The sequence below is a fragment of the Ornithorhynchus anatinus genome, chromosome 13 (assembly GCF_004115215.2).
Source record: "Ornithorhynchus anatinus isolate Pmale09 chromosome 13, mOrnAna1.pri.v4, whole genome shotgun sequence".
In the NCBI taxonomy this organism is placed as follows: Eukaryota; Metazoa; Chordata; class Mammalia; order Monotremata; family Ornithorhynchidae; genus Ornithorhynchus; species Ornithorhynchus anatinus.
The window spans coordinates 1,790,142-1,812,368 of NC_041740.1; the positions used below are offsets into that span (position 1 = coordinate 1,790,142).

At 62.9% G+C, this 22,227-nt stretch overlaps 1 protein-coding gene and 1 non-coding gene across 6 annotated transcripts in view; both read left to right on the forward strand.

Annotated features, from left to right (window-relative positions):
* PTH1R (parathyroid hormone 1 receptor) overlaps window positions 1-22,227 on the forward strand; it is a 58,508-nt gene that overhangs the window by 33,168 nt on the left and 3,113 nt on the right. For 4 of the 5 annotated variants that reach the window (XM_029077297.1, XM_029077294.1, XM_029077296.2 and 1 more), the window contains exons 3-11: window positions 7,112-7,217; window positions 15,607-15,717; window positions 16,077-16,195; window positions 16,611-16,708; window positions 17,482-17,671; window positions 17,835-17,988; window positions 21,216-21,276; window positions 21,431-21,497; window positions 22,110-22,204. In XM_029077297.1, coding sequence (XP_028933130.1) covers window positions 7,112-7,217; window positions 15,607-15,717; window positions 16,077-16,195; window positions 16,611-16,708; window positions 17,482-17,671; window positions 17,835-17,988; window positions 21,216-21,276; window positions 21,431-21,497; window positions 22,110-22,204 — 1,001 coding nt within the window. The remainder of the gene's footprint in view (window positions 1-7,111; window positions 7,218-15,606; window positions 15,718-16,076; window positions 16,196-16,610; window positions 16,709-17,481; window positions 17,672-17,834; window positions 17,989-21,215; window positions 21,277-21,430; window positions 21,498-22,109; window positions 22,205-22,227) is intronic. The other variant, XM_029077298.1, reaches the window with a different exon arrangement.
* Window positions 20,698-20,780, forward strand: MIR460 (microRNA mir-460). The gene has a single exon (NR_034689.1). It is a non-coding gene; the product is annotated as a microRNA mir-460 (primary transcript).

A 22,227-nucleotide genomic window follows, 5' to 3' on the forward strand; every position in this document is an offset into this window, starting at 1 on the left:
GAGTCCCTGGGCCGGACAGCGCTTAGAGCAGTGCTCGGCACATAGTAAGCGCTTAACAAACACCAACGTTATTATTATTGTTATTGTAACTGCTGTTATTATTTGTACTGAACTGCGAGCCCGATGTCGGGTAGGGATTGTCTCTATCTGTTGTCGAATTCTACTCTCCGAGCGCTTAGTACGGCGCTCTGCACAGAGTAAGCGCTCAATAAGTACGATCGAATGAATGGTCTTGGTCCCGGGGACCGTCGGATGGGTCGGGAATATAAAAAGGCGAAACCCTGCACCCCCCCCACCTCCCCCCAGTATGGACCAGCTGGGCCTTAGGGGCTGTGGGGAAATGGGGAGAGGCTGAGGGTCTCGGAGCTAAATAATAATAACAATGTCGGTATTTGATAAGCGCTTACTATGTGCCGAGCACTGTTCTAAGCGCCGGGGGAGATACAAGGTCATCAGGTGGTCCCACGTGAGGCTCACGGTCTTCATCCTCATTTTCCGGAGGAGGAAGCTGAGGCCCAGAGAAGTGAAGTGACTTGCCCAAAGTCACCCAGCTGACAGGTGGCGGAGCGGGGATTAGAACCCATGACCTCTGACTTCTAAGCCTGTGATCTTTCCACTGAGCCCCGCTGCTTCTCTAAGAGAAGGCCGCCCCCGGGGTCGTTTAAACCCCATTCCAACCGCGGGGTGTGGGCACCTTCTTCTGAGAGCCGAACAGGAGAAGTGGCTTTGGGCTGCAGCGAGAGGGATTGAGGCTAGAGCTCCCTGCCCTCCGGTGAAGCCGTCGGGCAGTCGTTAAGAAGAATTATTATAATGACGATATTTACGAAGTGCTTACTATGCGCCGGGCACCGTGCACGGGCTCGGGAGTCAGAGGACGTGGGTTCTTGTCAGCTGTGTGACTTTGGGGAAGTCACTTCACTTCTCTGAGCCCCGGTAACCTCATCTGGAAAATGGGTTGAAGACCGTGAGCCCCACGTGGGACGACCTGATGACCTGGTATCTCCCCCAGCGCTTAGAACAGCGCTCGGCACACAGTAGGCGCGTCACAATTGCCACCTTTATTATCATTATTATTCGAGCAAATCGGGTTGGAGACGGTCCCTGTTCATTCAGTAGTATTTATTGAGCGCTTACTATGTGCAGAGCACTGGACTAAGCGCTTGGGATGAACAAGGCGGCAACAGATAGAGACGGTCCCTGCCGTTCGACGGGCTTACGGTCTCATCGGGGCTGGCAGCCTCCGTCCCCGTTTACCGGATGAGAAAACCGAGGCCCAGAGAAGCCAAGTGGTCGCACGGCGGACGAGTGGCGGAGCCGGGATTAGAACCCATGACTTCCGGACTCGCAGGCCCGGGTTCTAGCCTTTATGCGCCGCCGCTTCTCCTATTCAGTGAATCGTATTTCATGAGAGCTTACGGTGAGCGGAGCACTGTGCTAGGCGCTTGGGAGAGGACGGTGGAAACACATGACCGACACGTTCCCTGCCCACAAGGAGAGAAGCAGCGCGGCTCAGTGGCAAGAGCCCCGGGCTTGGGAGTCGGGGGTCACGGGTTCGAATCCCAACTCTGCCCCTCGTCGGCTGTGTGACCGTGGGCCAGTCGCTTCACTTCTCTGGGCCTCGGTTCCCTCCTCTGGAAAATGGGGATGAAGACTGGGAGCCTCACGTGGGACAACCTCATTCCCCTGGATCTCCCCCAGCGCTTAGAACAGTGCTCTGCACCTAGTAAGCGCTTAACAAATACCAACATTATTATTATTACAGTCTAGAGGGGGAGAGGGACATGAATAGAAATCCACAAATGGGAGATATGGGAGAGGAAGGGAGCGCGTCGGGGCGACGCGGAAGGGAGCGGGAGAGGGAGGGAAGGAGGGCGCAGTCAGGGAAGGCCTCTCGGAGGAGACGGGCCTTCCATGAGGCCTTTGACCCAGAAAGGCGCGGTGGCGGGGGTGTGGACCCGGGGGCGTCAGGCTAGGGGGCCCCGGCTCCGTCCGGGGGGGAGCGGGGAGAGCGCACGCCCACCCTGCCCCCATCCGTCGTCGTCGACAGGCGGGCGGCGCCGGCCCCTGGCCCGGACCTCGGCCCGGGACGCCCCGACCGGCCGAGGCCTACGCTGACGCTCGGACCGAGGTCCGGCCCGAGCCCCGGAACGAGGCCCAGGACGACGCCCGCGACTAGGCCCGGGCGGCCGGGGTTGCCTCCACCGGGAAGCAGGAGGGGCTCGGGGAGGCCGGGGGCGGGGGGGCGGGGGGGTCTTGGGGCGGCAGACCCGCCACAGCTCCGGGGAGAGGGACCCCCGGGAGGAGCGCCAAAGCTGCTGGGTTTTGCCCTGCAGTGATAATCTACCCCCTACCCGAGATCAATCGATCGATCGATCGATCAGTATCGACTGAGCGCTTGCTGTGTGCGGAGCGCTGTAGTAAACGCTTGGGAAAGTACCGTACAGCTGAGAAGCAGCGTGGCCTAGCGGGCAGAGCCCGGGCCCGGGAGTCAAAGGGACCCGGTTTCTAATCCCGGCTCCGCCGCTCGTCTGTTATGAGAACTCGGGCGGGTCGCTTCGCTTCTCTGTGCCTCAGTTCCCTCATCTGGAAAACGGAGATTGAGACCGCGAGCCCCATATGGGACAGGGACTTGGCTTGTCTCCGCCCCGGCGTTTAGTACAGTGTCCGGCACATAGTAAGCGCTTAACCAGTACCACAATTATCATCATCGTGATTATTATTATTATCAACAGGAGACGTGTTTCCTGACGCCAACAGGCTTACGGTCCCGAGGACCCCCGCCACCCCCGACCCTTCCCGTTCGTCAACCCACCCGGGGGGCCAACAACTGTCGGTACCCAAAGCCGGGCGGCGGTTGCCATGGAGACGGGTGCCCTGTCGCCGCCGCGGCCGATGGGTCCGGAGGTCCTCAGGTCTCTATTGATAATCCCGGCTCCGCCGCTTGTCGGCTGTGTGACTTTGGGCCAGTTACTTCCTTCCTCTGGGCCTCAGTTCCCTCATCTGTCAAATGGGGATGAAGACTGGGAGCCCCCCGGGGGGGGGCGACCTGATCACCTTGTACCCAGCGCTCAGAGCAGTGCTGGGCTCACAGTGAGCGCTTAACAAATACCACCATCATCACCATCATTATTATTATATTAACGTCCGTCTCCCCCTCTAATAATAACGATGGCATTCGTTGAGCGCTTACTATGTGCAAAGCACTGTTCTAAGCACCAGGGGGATACAAGGTGATCAGGTGGTCCCCCGTGGGGCTCACAGTCTTCATCCCCATCTTACAGATGAGGGAACTGAGGCTCAGAGGAGTGAAGTGACTCGCCCAAAGTCACACAGCTGACAAGTGGCGGAGTCGGGATTAGAACCCACGACCTGTGACTCCTAAGGCCGGGCTCTTTCCACTGAGCCACGCTGTTTCTCTAAGAGAGACCCCCCCCCCCCACCCCGGGGTCGTTTAACCCCATTCCAACCCCGGGGAGCGGGCAGCTTCTTCTGAGAGCCGACCAGGAGAAATGGCTTTGGGGTGCAGCGAGGGGGATTGAGGCTAGAGCTCCCTGCCCTCCGATGAAGCCGTCGGGCAGTCGTTAAGAAGAATTATTATAATGACGATATTTACGAAGCGCTCACTGTGTGCCGGGCACCGCGCCCGGGCTCGGGAGTCGGCGGACGTGGGTTCTAATCCCGGCTCGGCCGCCCGTCGGACTGCGAGCTCGCCGCGGGCCGGGAACGGCTCGTCGTTGCGGCGGACTGCCCCGAGCGCTCAGCACGGGGTCCGGCGGGCAATAAAGCCCGTCGGATGACGGAATGAACCAAGGCCCCGGGTCTCCGGCACGAGCAGCCGCGCGAGGGAGAGAGGGAAGTCGGCGAGATGTGGTCTGCCGCTGGGCCTTCCTCCCCTAGGAGCCGGAGAAGCGACTGCCCCCCGTCCCCCCACCCCCAGCCCCCCGTAGCCCCCCAGGGACGGGGAGGGGGAAGGGGCGGGAAGCGCCGCCCAAGAAAGCTGGGGAACATCTGTACTGAAAAACACAGGCCCGAGCCAAGACCCTTGCTCCAGTCCCGGCGGGGGATTCTGGGAAGCGAGGCGTGGGGTGGGGAGGCCCGACGGCCCGCTTGCCGGACGGTCCGGGAGGAGAAAGAGACCCCTGCGTGTCCCCTCTCCCCGTCGGCTTGTCTCCCCCTCCCCAGCGTCCAGCCCGGCGTGTGCGTCCGTCCCGCCTCCCCTTCTAGATCCCTCGAATGGTCGGCGTAATCTCGGTACTTGTTAAGCGCTCACTATGTGCCGAGCGCCGTTCTAAGCGCCGGGGGAGATAGAGGGTCGTCGGGCGGTCCCGCGTGGGGCTCCCGGTCTTCGTCCCCGTTGGACGGACGAGGGCACCGGGGCACGGAGAGGTTAAGCGGCGTGGCTCAGTGGAAAGAGCCCGGGCCGGGGAGTCGGAGGTCGCGGGTTCGAATCCCGGCTCCGCCCCTCGTCCGCTGGGAGACTGTGGGCGAGTCACCTCGCTTCTCTGGGCCTCAGCGACCTCATCTGGAAAATGGGGATGAAGAGCGTGAGCCTCACGTGGGACCGCCCGACGACCCTCTATCTCCCCCGGCGCTTAGAACGGTGCCCGGCACATAGTGAGCGCTTACCAAATACCGACGTTATTATTAAGCGACTTGCCCAAAGTCACACAGCTGATAAGCGGCGGAGCCGGGATTAGAACCCGCGACCTCTGACTCCCGAGCCCTGGCTCTCTCCACCGCGCCGCGCTGCTTCTCTAGCCCGCGAGGCCGCTGTGGGCAGGGGGTGTCTCTGTGCGTCGTTGCGTTGCCCTCTCCCAAGCGCTTAGTAGAGTGTTCTGCACCCCCAAAGCGCTCAATAAATACGACTGCCTGACTGAATGAAAGACCTCCCCGTCGGTTACCTCATCTGAGAAATGGGGATTGAGTCCGGGTGGAAAATGGACTCTGTCGGAGCTTATATCTCACCCCAGTGCTCAGTACCGTGCCTGGAACCTCGTTCATTCATTCCATAGCATTTATTGAGCGCTTACTATGTGCAGAGCACTGTACTAAGCGCTTGGAATGAACAAGCCGGAACCTAGTAAGCGATGAACAGATAGCGTGATTAAAAACCCTGGCTGCCCCCTCCAAGGCAGGGACTGCATCTTCTTCTCCCTTTGTCCCCTCCCCAGTGTCCAGCACAGCGCGTACGTTCCGTCAGTCGTATTTATGGAGCGCCGTCTGTGTGCAGGGCACCGTATTAAGCGCTTGGGAGAGGACTGTAGAACAATATATAGACACATTCCTGGCCCACAACGAGCTGACGGTCTACAGCGTGTGTGTGTCAGAGCCGAAGGGAAACTGTCATAATGTTGGAATTTGTTAAGCGCTTACTGTGTGCAGAGCACTGTACTAAGCGCTGGGGTAGATACGGGGCCATCAGGTCGTCCCCCGTGAGGCTCCCGGTCTTCATCCCCATTTGACAGATGAGGGAACCGAGGCCCAGAGAAGCGAAGCGACTCGCCCACGGTCACCCAGCTGACAAGTGGCAGAGCGGGGATTCGAACCCATGACCGCTGACTCCCAAGCCCGGGCTCTTGCCACTGAGCCACGCTGCTTCTCTGCACTCAGTGTACTCAATGCAGTGGGCTGGCTTCTGTACTGGGCACCCCTCGCGGACTGGACTCTGTACTGGGCGACTCTTCCACCCGGCGCCGTAAACTGGAGGGCGGGATCTTGTCTCTCCACTGTGTCTTGGGATTTGCCCCCCAGTAAGCGTTCGGTAAATACGATTCCCCCGATTAGACCGCGAGCCCGTCGTTGGGCAGGGACCGTCTCTATCTGTTGCCGAATTGTCCATTCCAAGCGCTTAGCCCAGTGCTCGGCACATAGTGAGCGCTCGGTATCGAATGAATGAATGATTGATGGAAACCTTCCCAAGCACTCCCGCACAGCACTGTGCCCACAGTAAACTCCTTGACCTTGAGGAAATATCACGGGACTGAGAGTCAGAGGTCACGGGTTCTAATCTGGCTCTGCCGATTGCTCCGCCAGTTAAATAAGGCTGGTATCTGTTAAGCGCTCACTGGGTGCCGAGCACCGTTCTAAGCGCTGGGGGGGGACACAGGGGCATCGGGTGGTCCCGCGCGGGGCTCCCGGTCTTCATCCCCATTTTACAGATGAGGTAACTGAGGCACCGAGAGGTGAAGCGACTCGCCCAAAGTCACCCAGCTGACAAGTGGCGGAGCCGAGATTCGAACCCATGACCTCTGACTCCAAAGCCCGGGCTCTTTCCACTGAGCCACGCTGCTCCTACTATGTGCCGAGCACTGTTCTAAGCGCTGGGGTAGACACAGGGTCATCAGGTTGTCCCCCGTGGGGCTCGCCGTCTTCATCCCCATTTTACAGATGAGCGAACTGAGGCCCAGAGAAGTGAAGTGACTTGCCCGCAGGCACCCAGCCCGAGTGGCAGAGCCGGGATTCGAACTCATGACCTCTGACCCCAGAGCCCACGCTCTTTCCACTGAGCCACGCCGCTTCCCCCGACCTCAGCTGCTTGCTGCGTGACCTCGGGCGAGTCGTTTGGCTCCTCGGCGCCTCGGTTTCCCCAACTGGAAAGTGGGGATTCACTACCCGTTCGCCCTCCTGCTTGTGAGCGTGAGCCCCCGGGGCCCCCTTGACCTAATCGAGTTCTACCTACCCCAGCGCTTAGAAGAGTGCCCGGCATGTAGTAAGCGCTTAACGAGTACCTCAGTGAGAAGCAGCGTGGCTCAGTGGAAGGTGCCCGGGCTTCGGAGTCAGAGGTCGTGAGCTCGACTCCCAGCTCCGCCGCTCGTCAGCCGGGTGACCGTGGGCGAGTCACTTCACCGCTCTGGGCCTCAGTTCCCTCATCTGTAAAATGGGGATTAAAGGTGCGTGAGCCCCACGTGGGACCACCCGATGACCCTGGATCTCCCCCAGCGCTTAGAACGGTGCTCGGCCCCTAGTAAGCGCTTAACAAATACCAACATTATTATTATAAAAAGAGGAGCAGGGGGATGGGGGAGGGGGGGCGCGGGGGGGGGGTCCCCGGCTCTGTTTCCCGACGGCCCCCTCCCGCCCCAGTCCCTGACGGTCCTCCCTCCTCTTGCAGGTGGACGCCGACGACGTCCTCACGAAGGAGGAACAGATCTACCTCCTCAACCGGGCCCAGGCCAAGTGTGAGAGACGCCTGGACAGCAAGCTGTACCCCTTCCCAGGTGAGGGGGCAGGTGGGCCAACCCAGCGCGCCCCGGGGCCCGGGCGAGGGGCGATGGCGAGGGGCAGACGGGTCACCGCACCGTGCCCCGGGCTGGGGCGGAAGGCCGGCCCGACGTGCGCCGGGACGGGCCAGACGAGTCCTCTCGGCGTGTCGGCCAGTGGTATCGAGTAAGCGGCTCCCGTGTGCAGAGCGCTGTAATAATAACGATGTTGGTATCGGTTAAGCGCTTACTACGTGCCGAGCACCGTTCTAAGCGCTGGGGGAGATTCAGGGTCGTCGGGTCGTCCCAGTTAATCCCCATTTGACCCATGAGGGAACCGAGGCCCAGAGGAGTGAAGTGACTCGCCCACAGTCACACGGCTGACGAGTGGCGGATCCGGGATTCGAACTCATGACCTCTGACTCCCGAGCCCGGGCCGCTTCCACTGAGCCACGCTGCTTCTCTGCTTCTTCGCCGCTTCACTGTACTGAGCGCTTGAGAGCCCTAAACAGACACATCCAGCGTGGCTCAGTGGGAAGAGCCCGGGCTTGGGAGTCAGAGGTCTTGGGTTCGATTTCCGGCTCCGCCACCGGTCAGCCGGGTGACCGTGGGCGAGCCACTTCACTTCCCTGGGCCTCGGTGACCTCATCTGTAAAATGGGGATTGACTGGGAGCCTCACGTGGGTCGACCCGACGACCCCGAATCTACCCCAGCGCTTCGAACGGTGCTCTGCACCTAGCGAGCGCTTAACGAATACCAACGTTATTAGTAAGCGGCAAGGAAGCCGGGAAGGGGGGGAAATGAAGAAAGGGAGCGAGTCAGGGCGACGCGGAAGGGGGTGGGAGAAGAGGAGAGGAGGGCGCAGTCCGGGAAGGCCTCTTGGAGGAGACGGGCCTCCGATAAGGCTTCGAAGGCGGGGAGAGTCATCGTCTGCGGGATCTGAGGAGGGAGGGCGTTCCGGGCCGGAGGCGGGTGGCGGGTGAGAGGTCGGGGGCGAGAGAGACGGGACGGGGGCCCAGCGAGCAGGTTGGCATGAGAGGAGCGGAGCGCGCGGGCCGGGTGGGCGGAGGAGAGCGGCCGGGGGAGGGAGGGGGGCGGACGGCTTCAAAGCCGACGGGGCCGCGTTTCTGTCGGAGGCGGATGGGCGACCACCGGGGTGGGGTGGATGGGCCATCCCATTCATTCATTCAGTAGTATTTATTGAGCGCCTACTAGGTGCAGAGCACTGGACAAAGCGCTCGGAATGAACAAGTCGGCAACAGATAGAGACGGTCCCCGCCGTCTGACGGGCTCACGGTCTGATCGGGGGAGGCGGACGGACGAGAACGATGGCGATGAACAGAGTCGGGGGGGGAGAACGTCTCGTCGAAACGATGGCGACTAAATAGAACCGAGGCGATGTACCTTTCATTAACAAAATAAATAGGGTAATGGAAATATATCCCAGCACGCCCCGGCGCTCTGCCGTTGGGAGGAGCTCTGCCCTGTGGCATTTCTGGGGTCCCCGGCGACCTCTCCCACACCCTTTACACCCCCAGATTTTCAGAGCACTGTAGCCCCCTCTCCCACACCCTTTAAACCCCCAAATTTTCAGACTGTAGCCAGTCCCTCTGGATTGTAAGCCCATCGTGGCAGGGAACGCGTCCACCAACGAAGCTATACCGTCCTCTCCCAAGCTCTCAGCCCAGTGCTCTGCCCCCCCAGTAAGCGCTCAGTAAACACGGCAGGGAAGATGTCTGTTTAGTGTCGTCCTCTCCCAGGGGCTCAGTCCGGTGCTCTGCACGCAGTAAACGCTCAGTCAGTACGACTGACCGAATAAATGAATGACTGATGAATTGTGTGGAGGCCCCGCTTCCCCCGCCCCGGCCTCCACCGCCTGACCCCCTCCTTCTCTGCCCCGGAAATGAGCATCCGGTCCCAGGGCCCGGCAGAAACCAGGCAGCGGTCATAATGGACGTCGGGCGGCGGGCCGATTTAGAAGCGCGGTCGCTTTCTCCTCTTCCATTTCCTTTTTTTGCGGGGTTTCCCGGGACTTTGGGCCTGGATGGGGGGGACGGGGAAGAGCCGGGAGCTCAGCGACTCCTCTGTCTCATGCAGGGGACTGGGAAATTGTCCCGGACCGAACCCACCTCCGGAGGCCCCCCCCCCCCTACCTTCCCCTTCTCCCCAATCAACGCCTTATTAAACGCCCCGGCACCTGCGCGGCTCTGGCGGCCACAGGAAATTGGCTCGGGGTAAGAGGGGGGACAGGGAAACCCCCGCCGATTTAGCCCATCCAGATCAGCGGAATTTCTGGGCCGAGGGGCCCGAGCCAGAGTAGGGGTGGGGGCTCCGGAAGCCCCGGCTGGAACCCCCAGTGCTCAGCACAGTGCTTGACGCGATAATGATGACGATGATGGTATCTGTTAAGCGCTTACCATGTGGCCGGGCACCGTCCTAAGCGCTGGGATGGACCCAAGCAAACCGGTTGGGACCCGATCCCCGTCCCACGTGGGGCTCACAGCCTCAACCCCCATTCTCCGGATGAGGCCGCCGAGGCCCAGAGAAGTGAAGCGACTCGCCCGAGGCCACGCAGCAGACAAGGGGCCGAGCCGGGATCGGGACCCACGACCTTCCGACTCCCGGGCCCGGGCTCTGCCCCCTAGACCGAGCTGCAAGGACATAGTACAGCGAGCGCTCGAGACGATTGAATGAATTTATCGACTGCGTAGCATTCGTTCACTAACGAACATTAATGTAGGTAAATAAATTCATTCAATAAACGAGTGGATCGACGAACGCTAAGCGCTGAACTAGTAGGGATAATGATAATGATTATGGTATGTGTTAAGCGCTCACTGGGTGCCGGGCACTGTTCTAAACGCCGGGGGTGTCACCGCCCACCTCTCTCCTGGCCACCCGCCACCCCCCGTGGTCGTCGCTGCCCTATTTTCCAGGTCGGGAAGGGGTGGGGGAAGGGGACGGAAGCGCAATGTGATTAGCCCCGTCCCGGTAACGACATTAAGGATGGGGTGGGCGGAAAGAGAGCCGGTAATGAGCCTTCACTGTGAGCCGGTCGAAGCAGACGGATCCCTCGGTGCCCGGAGCACCGCCTTGCCAACAGCAGCCGGGCCTAGGCCGAGCCCGGGCCTGGCCGTCGGGAGGACCCGGGTTCTAATCCCGGCTCCGCCTCTCGTCGGCTGTGCCACCCCGGGCAGGCCGCTTCTCTGGGCCTCGGTTCCCTCCTCTGGAAAACGGGGATGAAGACCGTGAGCCCTGTGTGGGACGTGGTCTGGGTCCAAGCCGATTTGCTTGCATCCACTCCAGCGCTCAGTACGGCGCCTGGCACGTAGGAAGTGACCTTGGGTGAGTCACTTTACTTCTCCGGGCTTCAGTGACCTCATCTGTAAAATGGGGACGAAGACCGGGAGCCCCAGATGGGACAGGGACCGTGTCCAACCCGATTTGCTTGTACCCACCCCAGTGCCTTAGTACAGTGCCGAGCACACACTAGGAGCTTAACCAACACCAATATCATCATCGTTATTATTATTATTGTTATTTTTTTTTTTTCCTCAGGGACCCCTCGTCCCGCAGGGGAGGGGGAGGACGGGCGCACGATCAGACCCACGACCGGTGGCCCGCCTCGGCACGCACGGGTCTCTCCACGTGGGCTCCGTGGCGGCCATCTGGTCCGCGAAGTTGGCAGGGAGCGGGCGGCCCCGGGAACATGTGTGTTGCTAGGCGTGTTTGGGACAAACGCAGACGGGAAGACCGAGGCTTCCCCGCCCACACATCTGTCTCTGACACGGGGCCCCGGTTCCCCCGCCTCCGCGCCTTCCTGCTCCCCAGAGGCCGCTGGGACTGGGGGTAGGGGTCTCTGAGACCCCCCACACAAATTAGGGGGAGGGCGGCTACCCAGAGAATCAGCTTCTGCACCCAGAGTCTAAAGGCGTCCCGGGCCAGAAGATCGGGAGACTAATAATAATCGTGGTATTTATTAAGCGCTTACTATGTGCCTCACACTAGTAAGCGCAAATAAATCTGGTCAGACACGGTCCCTGTCCCTCATGGGGTTCACGGTCTTCAACCCCGTTTTACAGGTGAGGTAACTGAGGCACGGAGAAGGGGAGCGACCTGCCCGAGGTCACACAGAGGACGAGCGGCGGAGCCGGCATTAGAACCCACGTCCTCTGACTCCCAGGCCCGGCCTCTTTCCACTAGGCCACGCTGCTTCTCTCAAAAGACTAATAAAAATAGTGGTATTTATCGAGCGCTTAGTACGTGCCGGGCACTGTCTATCAAGAAAACTCCACGGCCGAAGTCCATAAAGTCGCTATGAATCAGAAACGACGCGACGGCTTCTGATGAGGATGATGATGATGATATGCCAGGAGCTGTACTAAGCGCCGGGGCAGATACAGGCTAATCGGGTTGGACGCAGTCCCTGCCCCTCGTGGGGCTCACGGTCTTAATCCCCGTTCTACAACTGAGGCAACCGAGGCCCAGAGCAGTGAAGTGACTCGCCCGGGGTCACCCAGCAGTCGAGCGGCGGAGCCGGGATGAGAACCCAGGTCCTTCTGACTCCCGGGCCCGGGCTCTACCCGCTAGACCACCCTGCCTCAGCCCCACCTTCTTCCCTCCCCCCGACCCCTTTTTCGGCTGCCCCCTCCCTGCCGGGATGGGGGGGATGGGACCATTGCCAGGGGAGGGGGTGGAAAATAATAATAATAATGATATTGGTTAAGCGCTTATAGGGTGCCAGGCACCGTCCTAAGCGCTGAGACGGATACGAGCGAATGAGGTTGGACACAGTCCCTGTCCCGCGGGGGTCTCTCCCGGGGGCCGTCCGAGGGCAGGCTGGAGGCAGAGGAATGGACGAGATGACCTCTGGATTCTGGCCCCAGCTGTCCCCCCTCGGCCTCCCCGTCGTCGGCCTCGAGCCCCCCGAGAACAGAGGCTGTTTGGGTTGGATCGGGCCCCCGGCCGTCCAAACCCCCAAACCCACAGAGCGCTGAGCCGCGGCACGTAGCGGCCTCCCCGGCCAGCTCCCGGGCGGTCGGGCGCGGGCGCCCCGGACGGTCTTCTCTGCGGCCTCGGGCAACCCCCCGTGCCCGGCAACGGGGGAGGTGGGGTGGGAGCCGGGGGGGGGTCTCCTGCTCCGAGATCCCGGGGAGCCGGTGGGATGCCCCCCGACCCCCAGAGAGACTCACGCACGGTGACTGCCCAACCACCAGGCCGCCTCACCCCCCAGCTCCCGAACGCGAGCTCACGCAAGCACACGGGACACACACTGACCTTTAGACTGAAAGCTCGTCGTGGGCGGGGAACTCGTCTCTTCTACCGTTCTGTTGTCCTCTCCCAAGCCCTCGGTCCAGTGCTCTGCACATAGTAAGCGCTCCTGAAATACAATAGACCGATCAACACCCCCCACAGATCAAGACTCCTCATACAGTCACACAGTCACGCACTCGGGCCTCCCCCCAGGCCCGCAGCCGAGGACCCCCGCGTGCCCTCGCCCCTCACGGCGGCTCAGAGGCCGCCCCCCGCGCACGGCCTCGCGTGCACACGCACGCCCGCCGCCCGGCCGGCCGGCCGCTGCGGCCCGGCCGGCCCTGGCGGCTGACCGATGGTCTTCCTGTTGGAGTGACCGCATCCAGCCCCCTCCCCCGGCTCCCCCTTCGCCGCGCCCCCCTCTCCCGGGATAAACCCTGCGGTCGCCCGGCCAAGCCGGTCCAGTCCCCCGGCCCCGTCCGCCTCCCCCGCTTAAATCAACACCTCGGGCCCGGGTTTGGCTTCTCGTAGGGCCGCCCGGAGGCCGAGGTGTTTGCCCGGCGCTCGCCCGGGGACCGGGGAGGGGGTGGACGGCCGCCCCCGGGTCACCCGGCTCCTCTGGGCCTACGTCGTCTCCCCGGCCTCTGCAGTCGGTCGAGTTGTGTGGCCGGGGGGGCGCAGCAGGCGGGATGGAGGTTAGACTGCAGGAAGGGTTTCGGCTCTCTGGGGGCCTTTGCGGGTTCGACCTGAGTGGGGGGTTGGGCTCCTACCGGCTCACGTAATCTCGGACAGTCACGCGCGGTGGACGGGGTCGAGACCCGTGGGTCTCGGGCCGGGCTCTCCCTGCCAAACCACTAGCACGGGCCTGGAAGGCAGGAGGTCGTGGGTTCTAATCCCGACTCCGCCACCGATCCGCTGGGTATCCGGTGGCAAGTCACTTCACTTCTCTGGGCCTCAGTGACCCCAACTGTCGAACGGGGATGGACACTGTGAGCCCCACGCGGGACAGGGACTGCGTCCAACCCGACTGGCTCGTTTCCAACCCCTGGGCTTCGTACAGTGCCTGGCGCGTAGTAAGCGCTTAACAAATACCACAGTTATCATTATTATTATTACTATCAATGGGCCAGGGGAGGGGGATCTGGGTCGGGTGAGGGAGGTTGGAGGGGACCGTTGCTACCGAGCCTCTGCGGGGGAAGGGGCTTAGTTATCACCCCTGACCCCCGGAGGGGCGGCGGGGGGGTCTCTGACGGGGGAACGACCCGGCCCCGCCCTCCCGCCCCCTTAGATCACCTAATGGAGGGGTGGGTGTGAGTGGGGGGGAACCTGGGAGGGCTACCCAGAGGAGGTGGGGGTTCGGGGCAGTTCGAAGAGGCTGCAGGGACGCGGGGCGGGGGCCGGCCTGGAGACCCCTGGAAGGGGAAGACCCAAGGTGGGGGGCGGGAGATGTGCCGCCCAGCGGGGTGGGCGAAAACACCCTCCCGCCTCGCTCCCCTCGTCCCCGGACCCGTCCCGAGCCTACCCGCTTCCCTCCAAAGAAAACCCTGGGCCGGGAGGGAAAAACTGAAGGGAAACTGGAAAAATGTGAATAAAAAAACAGAGGCCGAGAAACCTCCAAACCCAAGCAAACCTACTGCAGGGAGATCGAAAGCAGATTCCTGTGGGAGCCACATCTATGCTCTGCGGCTTCTCCGAGCTGCCGCCGGCCGGGAGGGTTGGCTTTCCACTGGCCTTCCCTGCCCCCCACCCTCGCCCCTCCTCCCCCCCACCCCCCGGCCCCCAGACCCCGGCCTCGTGTCCCCCGGCCCAGTCCCCCGGCCCACCCCGGGCCCGTTGTCGTTCTCCCTGCAGCTGGAGGGCACAGGCCCTCCTCGGGTGGCGGGGAGGATGAGGGGTTGGGGGGCAGGGGGTTGGGGGGCGGGTGCCCCCCGGAAGGACGAGCCAAGCCTAACAGGCCGGGGGAGGGACAGAGACGCCTTCACGGTCCCGGCTTCGGAGGCCGCGGGGTGGCTGCTGACCGCAGTGACACGTCCGGGATCCTTCTCCACGGCCGGGGGCGGGTGGGTAGGGAGGAACAGTGGGTAGTGGGGGGACAGGGGGTGAGGCATCGCTCCCTCCCACCCTCCAGAGGCCCAGTGTCGATGGGGGGGCAGGAGCGGAGGGACCCCCAGCCTGGGCATTTCATTTAATCGTATCTACTGAGCGCTTAAAGCTGTAGACCAAACGCCCTGCCGCCGTGTGACCTCAGGCAGGGCACGGGCCCTCTCTGGTCTCCCCTGGCCGTCCATAAAACGGGGACGGCCACCCCTACTGGAGTCTGTCTCCGGCCCCCGCCGGCAAACCCACACGGGCCTAGTGAAAAGAAATTGGCAGCGGGGCTTCCCAGCCTCCAGCTGCCAATCTCCCCCCCTCAACCTCCTCCTCCTAAGGGAGAGAGACCCCGGGTGACTCGAACCCTTCCCCGACTCGAGCCTCGGGGGGCTTTTTTCGGTGTGGGGGGGTTAGGGAGTCGGCCCCATTTTATGGATAGGAAAAAAGGAGGCTCCGAGAGACCACCTGAGGACGCACAGCTGAGGGAAGAAGCTGAGAAGCAGCACGGCGTAGTGGCTAGAGCCCGGGCCTGGGAGTCAGAAGGCCCTGGGTTCCAATCCTGATTCCGCCACTTGTCTTCTCTGTGACGTGGGCTCACTTCCTTCTCTGGGCCTCAGTTCCCTCGTCTGGAAAACGGGGATTGAGACGTTGAGCCCCACGTGGGACAGGGACCGTGGCCAAGCCTGTTTACTTGTGTCCACCCCAGCGCCTAGTTCGGTGCTCTGCACATAGTAAGCGCTTAACAAATACCACAATTATCATTATTATTAGTTCACTTCTCTGGGCCTCAGTTCACTCATCTGGAAAACGGGGATTGAGACTGTGAGCCCCACGTGGGACAGGGACCCTGTCAAACCTGATTTGCTCGTCTCCTCCCCAGCAGCCAAGTACAGTCCCTGGCACATAGTAAGCGCTTAACAATGCCATTATTATTATTATTAGGGGATAGAACAAAGCACGGGCCCCTGGATTGGCATCTCCAGGGACCACGGAGGGGGGTGAGGAGCAACAGCTGCGATCCGTCCACTGACATGTGCGTTTGTGTGTCCGTCCCCAATTCAGATGGCTTCTGCCCACCGGAGTGGGACAATCTGGTGTGCTGGCCGGAGGGCGTGCCTGGCAAGGTGGTATCTGTGCCCTGCCCCGAATACATCTATGATTTCAACCACAAAGGTAAATGCCCAGTGTCCCCCTACCCATCCGCGCCCTGGAGCCCCCCGCCCCGCCCCCAGCCTGCATTTCCCGGCCCCCAGTTCCACTCCGGGAGTGAGGGGAGGCGAAGGGGGCGGGGGGAACGACGACCACCGGACCCTGGCAGGCTTCCCAGAGGAGGGGGGCTTGGGAGGGGAGATCGGGTGGTGGCGGGGGGCACTGGGAGGGCCGAGGCTCTAGGGTAAAGGAGGGGAGAGGGGGGAGGCCCGGGGGTTGGGGGGAGGAATGGAGGTCCTAGGGTAAAGGGGGGTGGTCCCAGGAGCAGGGGGTGGAGGAGAGGGTCCGGGGGTCCACAGCCAGGCCCCCCGCCGTGTCCCCAGGCCAGGCCTATCGGCGATGTGACCTGAACGGGAGCTGGGAGCTGGTGCCCGGGAACAACAGGGCCTGGGCCAACTACAGCGAGTGCCTCAAGTTTCTCACCAACGAGACCAAAGACCGGGTAGGTGACCCCCGCCGTCCCGGGCGGGGACCCCCGGCGACTTCCGCTCCCCTCCAACCTGCCCTCTCTGGTCTCCCCTGGCTTCCCATCTGGAGTCAGAAGGTCGTGGGTTCTAACCCCGTCTCCGCCGCTTGGCTGCTGTGGGACCTCGGGCCCCTTACTCCTCTGTGCCTCAGTGACCTCATCTGTAAAATGGGGACGGAGAAGGGTGAGCCCCGTGCGGGACAGGGACCGTGTCCAACCCCATTGGCTAGGATCCGCCCCGGCGCTCGGTAGTGCCTGGCACACCGTGAGCGCTTAACAAATACCAGAATGATGATGATGTCACGACTCTGTAGGGTGCGAGGGGTGGGCTGCCCAGCAGGGGATGAGGGGGATGGGGCAGGCTGTGAGTCCCCGCCTCCGCCCCCCTCAGCAGGAGGTGTTTGAGCGGCTGGGGCTGATCTACACCGTGGGCTATTCCATCTCGCTGGGCTCCCTGAGCGTGGCCGTCCTCATCCTGGGCTACTTCAGGTAGGCACACCTCCGCCCCTCCCCGCCGACCCCCGGGATTAGACCCTCGGGGGCGGGGGAGGGTCCCGAGAGTTGGGGCCGGATGCAGGCCCGGGGTGGACGCCGGGGCCGCAGCCAGGGCAGGTGCAGACCCTGGGGGTCCTGGGGCCCATTGGTTCCTTCACTCGTTCACCGAGAAGCAGCGTGGCCCAGTGCAGAGATGTGGGTTCTCATCCCGACTCCGCCCCTTCTCTGCTGTGTGACCTCGGGCGAGTCACTTAGATGCTCTTGCGCCTCAGCGACCTCATCTGGAAAATGGGGATTAAAAGCGTGAGCCCCAGGTGGGATAACCTGATTACCCCGGGCCTGCCCCAGCGCTTAGAAGAGTGCTTGGCGCATAGGAAGCGCTTAACAAACAACATTATTATTATTCCTTCGTTCGATCGTATTTATGGAGCACTTACTGTGTGCGGAGCACTGTACTAAGCGTTTGGGAGAGTACGACGGAGACATTCGCTCCCCGAGCCGACGGTCTAGAGGACGAGTTTACAATCTAGGGGGAGCGGTCAGGAGTGAGGGTCCCGGGGGCTGGAATTAGGGCGGACATGGGGCCGGGGGTCTCGGGGGTCGAGGCCGGGGCAGGGCCCGGGCGTGGGATCCAGGGTGGACACAGGACTGGGAGTCCCAGAGGTCGGGGCTGGCGATCCCGGGGGGTTGGGACGGGACGGGGGGGTGGGGTCCCTCCGGCCCGGAACCCCCCCACCCACGTCCGGTCCCGCCCCCCGCCCCCCCAGGCGGCTCCACTGCACGCGGAACTCCATCCACAAGCACCTGTTCGTGTCCTTCATGCTGAGGGCCGTCAGCATCTTCGTCAAAGACGCCGTCCTCTACTCCCGCCTGGCCCTGGACGAGGTGGAGCGCATCGCCGCCCACCAGGACCCCCAGGCGGGCACCGAGGCTCCCCCCGCCGACAAGTCGCAGCTCGTGAGTGCCCACCGGGAGCGGGAGGGAAGACCACCCCAGCCCGACGCCGAGACGTCACCCACCCTCGCCCCGGGGCCCGGCCGCGGAGCTACGCCCCGGGGACCCCCCGCGGCCCCCTGCCGCCGTCCCCCCCGGTCCATCTTGCCCCCTCCTCCCCACCCAGGTGGGCTGCAAAGTCGCCGTGACCCTCTTTCTCTACTTCCTGGCCACCAACTACTACTGGATCCTGGTGGAAGGTCTCTACTTGCACAGTCTCATCTTCATGGCCTTCTTCTCGGAGAAGAAATATCTCTGGGGCTTCACTCTGTTCGGCTGGGGTAGGTGGGCTGTGCTAATCAATTCGTGGATGGATCTATCGAGCGCTTACTTATTATTATATTTGGGGGGGGGGTATTCGTGAAGCGCTCACTGCGTGCCCGGCACTGCGCCGAGCGCTGGGGTGGATACAAGCTAGTCAGGCTGGGTACGGTCCACGACCCAGGAGGGGCTCGCCGCCTTCGTCCCCGTTCTGCAGAGGAGGGAACTGAGGCCCACAGAATAATAATAAAAGTAACCATGAAAGTACTGGTTAAGCACCTACTCTGCGTCACACGCTGTGCTAGGCGCCAGGGTGGATACAAGCTAATCAGGTTGGACTCGGCCCACGTCCACGGCCCGCAGGGGGCTGGCGGTCTTCATCCCCATTTTACAGTTGAGGGAACTGAGGCGCGGAAAAGTGAAGTGATCTGCTGAAAGTCGCACAGCCAACAAGTGGCAGAACGGGGAACCCGGGTCCTTCTGACTCCCGGGCCCGGGCTCTATCCATTAAGCCGCGCTTCTTACTGTGTGCAGAGCGCTGTGCCGAGCACCTAGGGATAGCCCTGTCGAGGAGCAGCGGAACCTAATAGTCGGAGAATGGGCCTGAGTGTCAGAAGGAGCTGGGTTCTAATTCCGGGCCTGCCGTCGGTCTGCTGGGTGACCTTGGGCAGGTCGCTTCGCCGGGGGACTGTCCCGAAGGAGCCTAGGCCGAGGCCCGAGGGGGCCGGCCCTCCTTCGTCCCCTCCACAGACGGAGGCCTCGGCCCTGACCTCGACAGGGGTGTGCGGGGTGGGGGGCGAGGCTTCCAGGAAGGGGGGAGTCCCTCCCCGGCCCCCCCCCCTCCTCGGGGCCTCTGTGGCCTGGGGCTGGGATTCCTGTGGGCGGGCCGGCCTCCCCCCCTACCGGCCCGACCCCTTTGAAATCCCCGGCCTCGGTTTCCCCACCTGTGGAATGGGCGGCCACGAGCCCCGGCGGGCGATGGCGTCAGCCTTAATTGCAGGTTTGTCCGGCGGGTGGCGGGGGGCCAGCAGGCGGCGGTGGGCTCGGGGCGGGCCGCGGGAATTAGGGGTTTGCGATGGGGGTGTTGACGTTGGCTGCGGGTCGGGGCGGCCGTGCCAGAGGAGCACACAGGCCCTTTCAGGCGTGGGCGAGGGCGTGGGTGTGGGCGGTGGGCCGGCCCGGGCCGGGGAGTCCCTAGAATAGCCCCTGCGGGTGGACGGGCCGCTCCTGGGCTTTCGGGGGTGTGGAGGGGGCCTGGGGGGTGCCGGGCCGGACCCTCCCGGCCTCCTCCTCTCTGGCCTCCGCTCCGGTCCGCTCCCAAACCCCGCGCCCTGAAGACCGAGCGGCCGCCGGGACCCCTTGGGGACCCCGTGGGGACCCCGGAGAGGCCGTGGCTCTGTGTCCCCGACCTTCGCCGCCGCGGGGTCGAGGGACGCCAGGGCCCGGGGAGTGGGCACAACAGCCCCCCCACCCCAAAATACACACACACAGAGCCCCCCTCAACACACAGACATAACCTCCACCCCCTCAATGCACACAAACCTACACACAAACACACATACACACTTGGGCAAGTTATTTCACCTCAGGGACTGTGTCCCACCCTATTTGCTTGGATCTACCCCACCGTTTAGTACGATTCCGGGTACATGGTAAGCGCTTAACGCCATTATAAAAACCAAAACCAAAAAGAGGAGCGTGGACTAAATGACCTCCGGAGGACTCAGGTCCCCCGGGGTCAAAGCCGGGGGCGGGTGGACCCTGCTTTTTGGGCTGGAGAAGTGTTTCCTATAGAAAGGAAGCAGGATCTTTTTTTTTTCTTTTAATGGTATTTATTAAGTGCTTACTATGTGCCAGGCACTGTACTAAACGCTGGGGTAGATTCAGCGCTCAGAACTGTGCTTCGCACGTAGTAAGCGCTTAACAAGTGCCGTCATTTTATCATCATTATACAAGGTAATCAGGTCGGACACAGTCCCTGTCCCCCATGGGGCTCACGGCCTTCATCCCCATCTTCCAGATGAGGTCACCGAGGCCCAGAGAAGTGACGCGACCGGCCCAGGGTCACCCAGCAGACGGGTGGCGGAGCCGGGATTAGAACCCAGGTCCTTCCGACTCCCAGGCCCGGGCTCCACCCACTAGGCCACGCTGCTTCTCTGACCTCCATCGGAGGCCCAAACCAGCGTCCCGCGTGACCCTCTGCCCCACCTTCATCCATTCAATGGTATTTACTGAGCGCTTACCTTGTGCAGAGCACTGGACTAAGTGGGAAGCAGCACGGTGTAGCGGCTAGAGCACGGGGCTGGGAGTCCGACGGTCGTGGGTTCTAATCCCCGCTCCGCCGCATGTCTGCTGCGTGACCTTGGGCTAGTCCCTTCACTCCCCTGGGCCTCATCCGTAAAATGGAGCCCCACGCGGGACAGGGACTGTGTCTAACCCATCCGCTCGTATCCACCCTAGCGCTCCGTACAGTCCCTGGCACCCTGCAAGCGCTTCACAAACACCACGGTTCTTATTATGAAGCTACGCCGCTTCCCGGGGAGTTCTCCCTTCAGTCTAACCGCCATCCCTCCTGCTGCGGTTTGAGGCTCTTTCCTCTCAGCCCAGCGCGGACCCGGCGGGGGTGGGGCAGGGTTATCAGAGACCCTTCCCCGACCCCGCTCCGCTGAACCGGGGGATGGCCTGGGGTCGCAGGGGAGGGGGTCGGCCGTGCCCTCCCCGGTGCCGCCTGACTGTATAGAACCTGCATTGTACACACTGTGTGTCTCGCTCTCTGCACACAGCGCGTACAATGTGGATACTATAGAAGTCACTGACTCCTCTACACCACCCAACAGGGCCCGCTCCCTCTCCAGCTCTGGGAGTCGGGGGGGGGGGGGGGGGGGCGTGTGGCGCGTGTCCGTGTGCGCCAGGGTCATTTTGCGATTGCCCCGTCGGCGCACGGCTCCAGGTCGCTGGCCGCCCTGACCCGAGCGCTCAGTACAGCGTCCCGCACGCTGTCAGTGCCTCCAGAATACGACCGAATGAGCGGGAATCCACCTGACCTTTGACCCGGCTGTGAGCCACCCGGCTGGCCGCAGCCCCCTCCGCCCCCCCGAGTCAGATGGGGAAACTGAGGCTGCGGGGGGGGGGGGAACGGAGGAATGGATTCCTTCTCCCCGGTGGCAGATGGTGATTCCGGCCCCCTGTCTTCCCTGCCCTCCCCGCCCCGCATCCCGCCGCCCCCCCCGTCCCCCTCTGTCCCCAGGTCTTCCTGCCGTGTTCGTGGCCATCTGGGTGAGCGTGAGAGCCACCCTGGCTGACACCGAGTGAGTGAACCGGGCTGGGGGGCTGGGGGCCGGGGGTGGGGAGGGGGCGACCCGGCGGGGGTTGGGGGAGGGGATGGGGGTGCCCTCTTCCCCGGGGCAGCCCCCCACCCCAGCCTTCCCGGGTCTGACGGCGAGCTGGGAAACCTCTCTCCAGGTGCTGGGACCTTAGCGCGGGAAACTTAAAATGGATCGTGCAGGTGCCTATCCTGGCAGCTATCGTGGTGAGCGCCGAGGGGGCGACCAAGGAGGGCAGCCAGAGACCGCCGACTGCCAAGATGGGCCGGGGGAGCTGGAGGAGGGGGCGTCCGGCAGGGGTCGGGGGGTGGGAGTTGACCCCTCTCATCCCCCCTCCCGGCCTGTCTCCGTGGTGTCGTCTGCCGCGTGGCCTTGGCCAAGTCACTTGGCTTCCTCGGGCCTCGGTGACCTCACCTGTAAAACGGGGACGGAGACCGTGAGCCCCACGTGGGACGGGGACTGTGCCCGACCCGATTTGCTGGGCTCCACTCCGGCGCTCAGTAGAGTGCCTGGCACGTAGTAAACGCTTGACGATCGCCAGTTATTATTGTTACCTCCGCGGCCAGCTGACCCCTCTCCTGTCGAGACCCCCTCCACCCCCCACCCTCCCACCGATGGTCCCCGGCCCCACCCCTCCTCCACACGGCGGCCCTTCGCCCCGCCGGGCTCCACACCGCGTGCGGAACACTGTACTCGACGCCAGGGAGGGGGGCCCCGGCCGGGACTCCCCTCGGGTCGGTGGGTGGGGGTCTTGGCCGGGCTCCCCCCCACCCAGCTGGCCCCCAGTCACCACCCCGACCCCCGTTCTTCTTTTGCAGGTAAACTTTATTCTTTTTATCAACATTATCAGAGTCCTCGCAACCAAGCTCCGCGAGACCAATGCAGGGAGATGTGACACGAGACAACAATATCGGTGAGAATCCCCGCCTCCCCGCC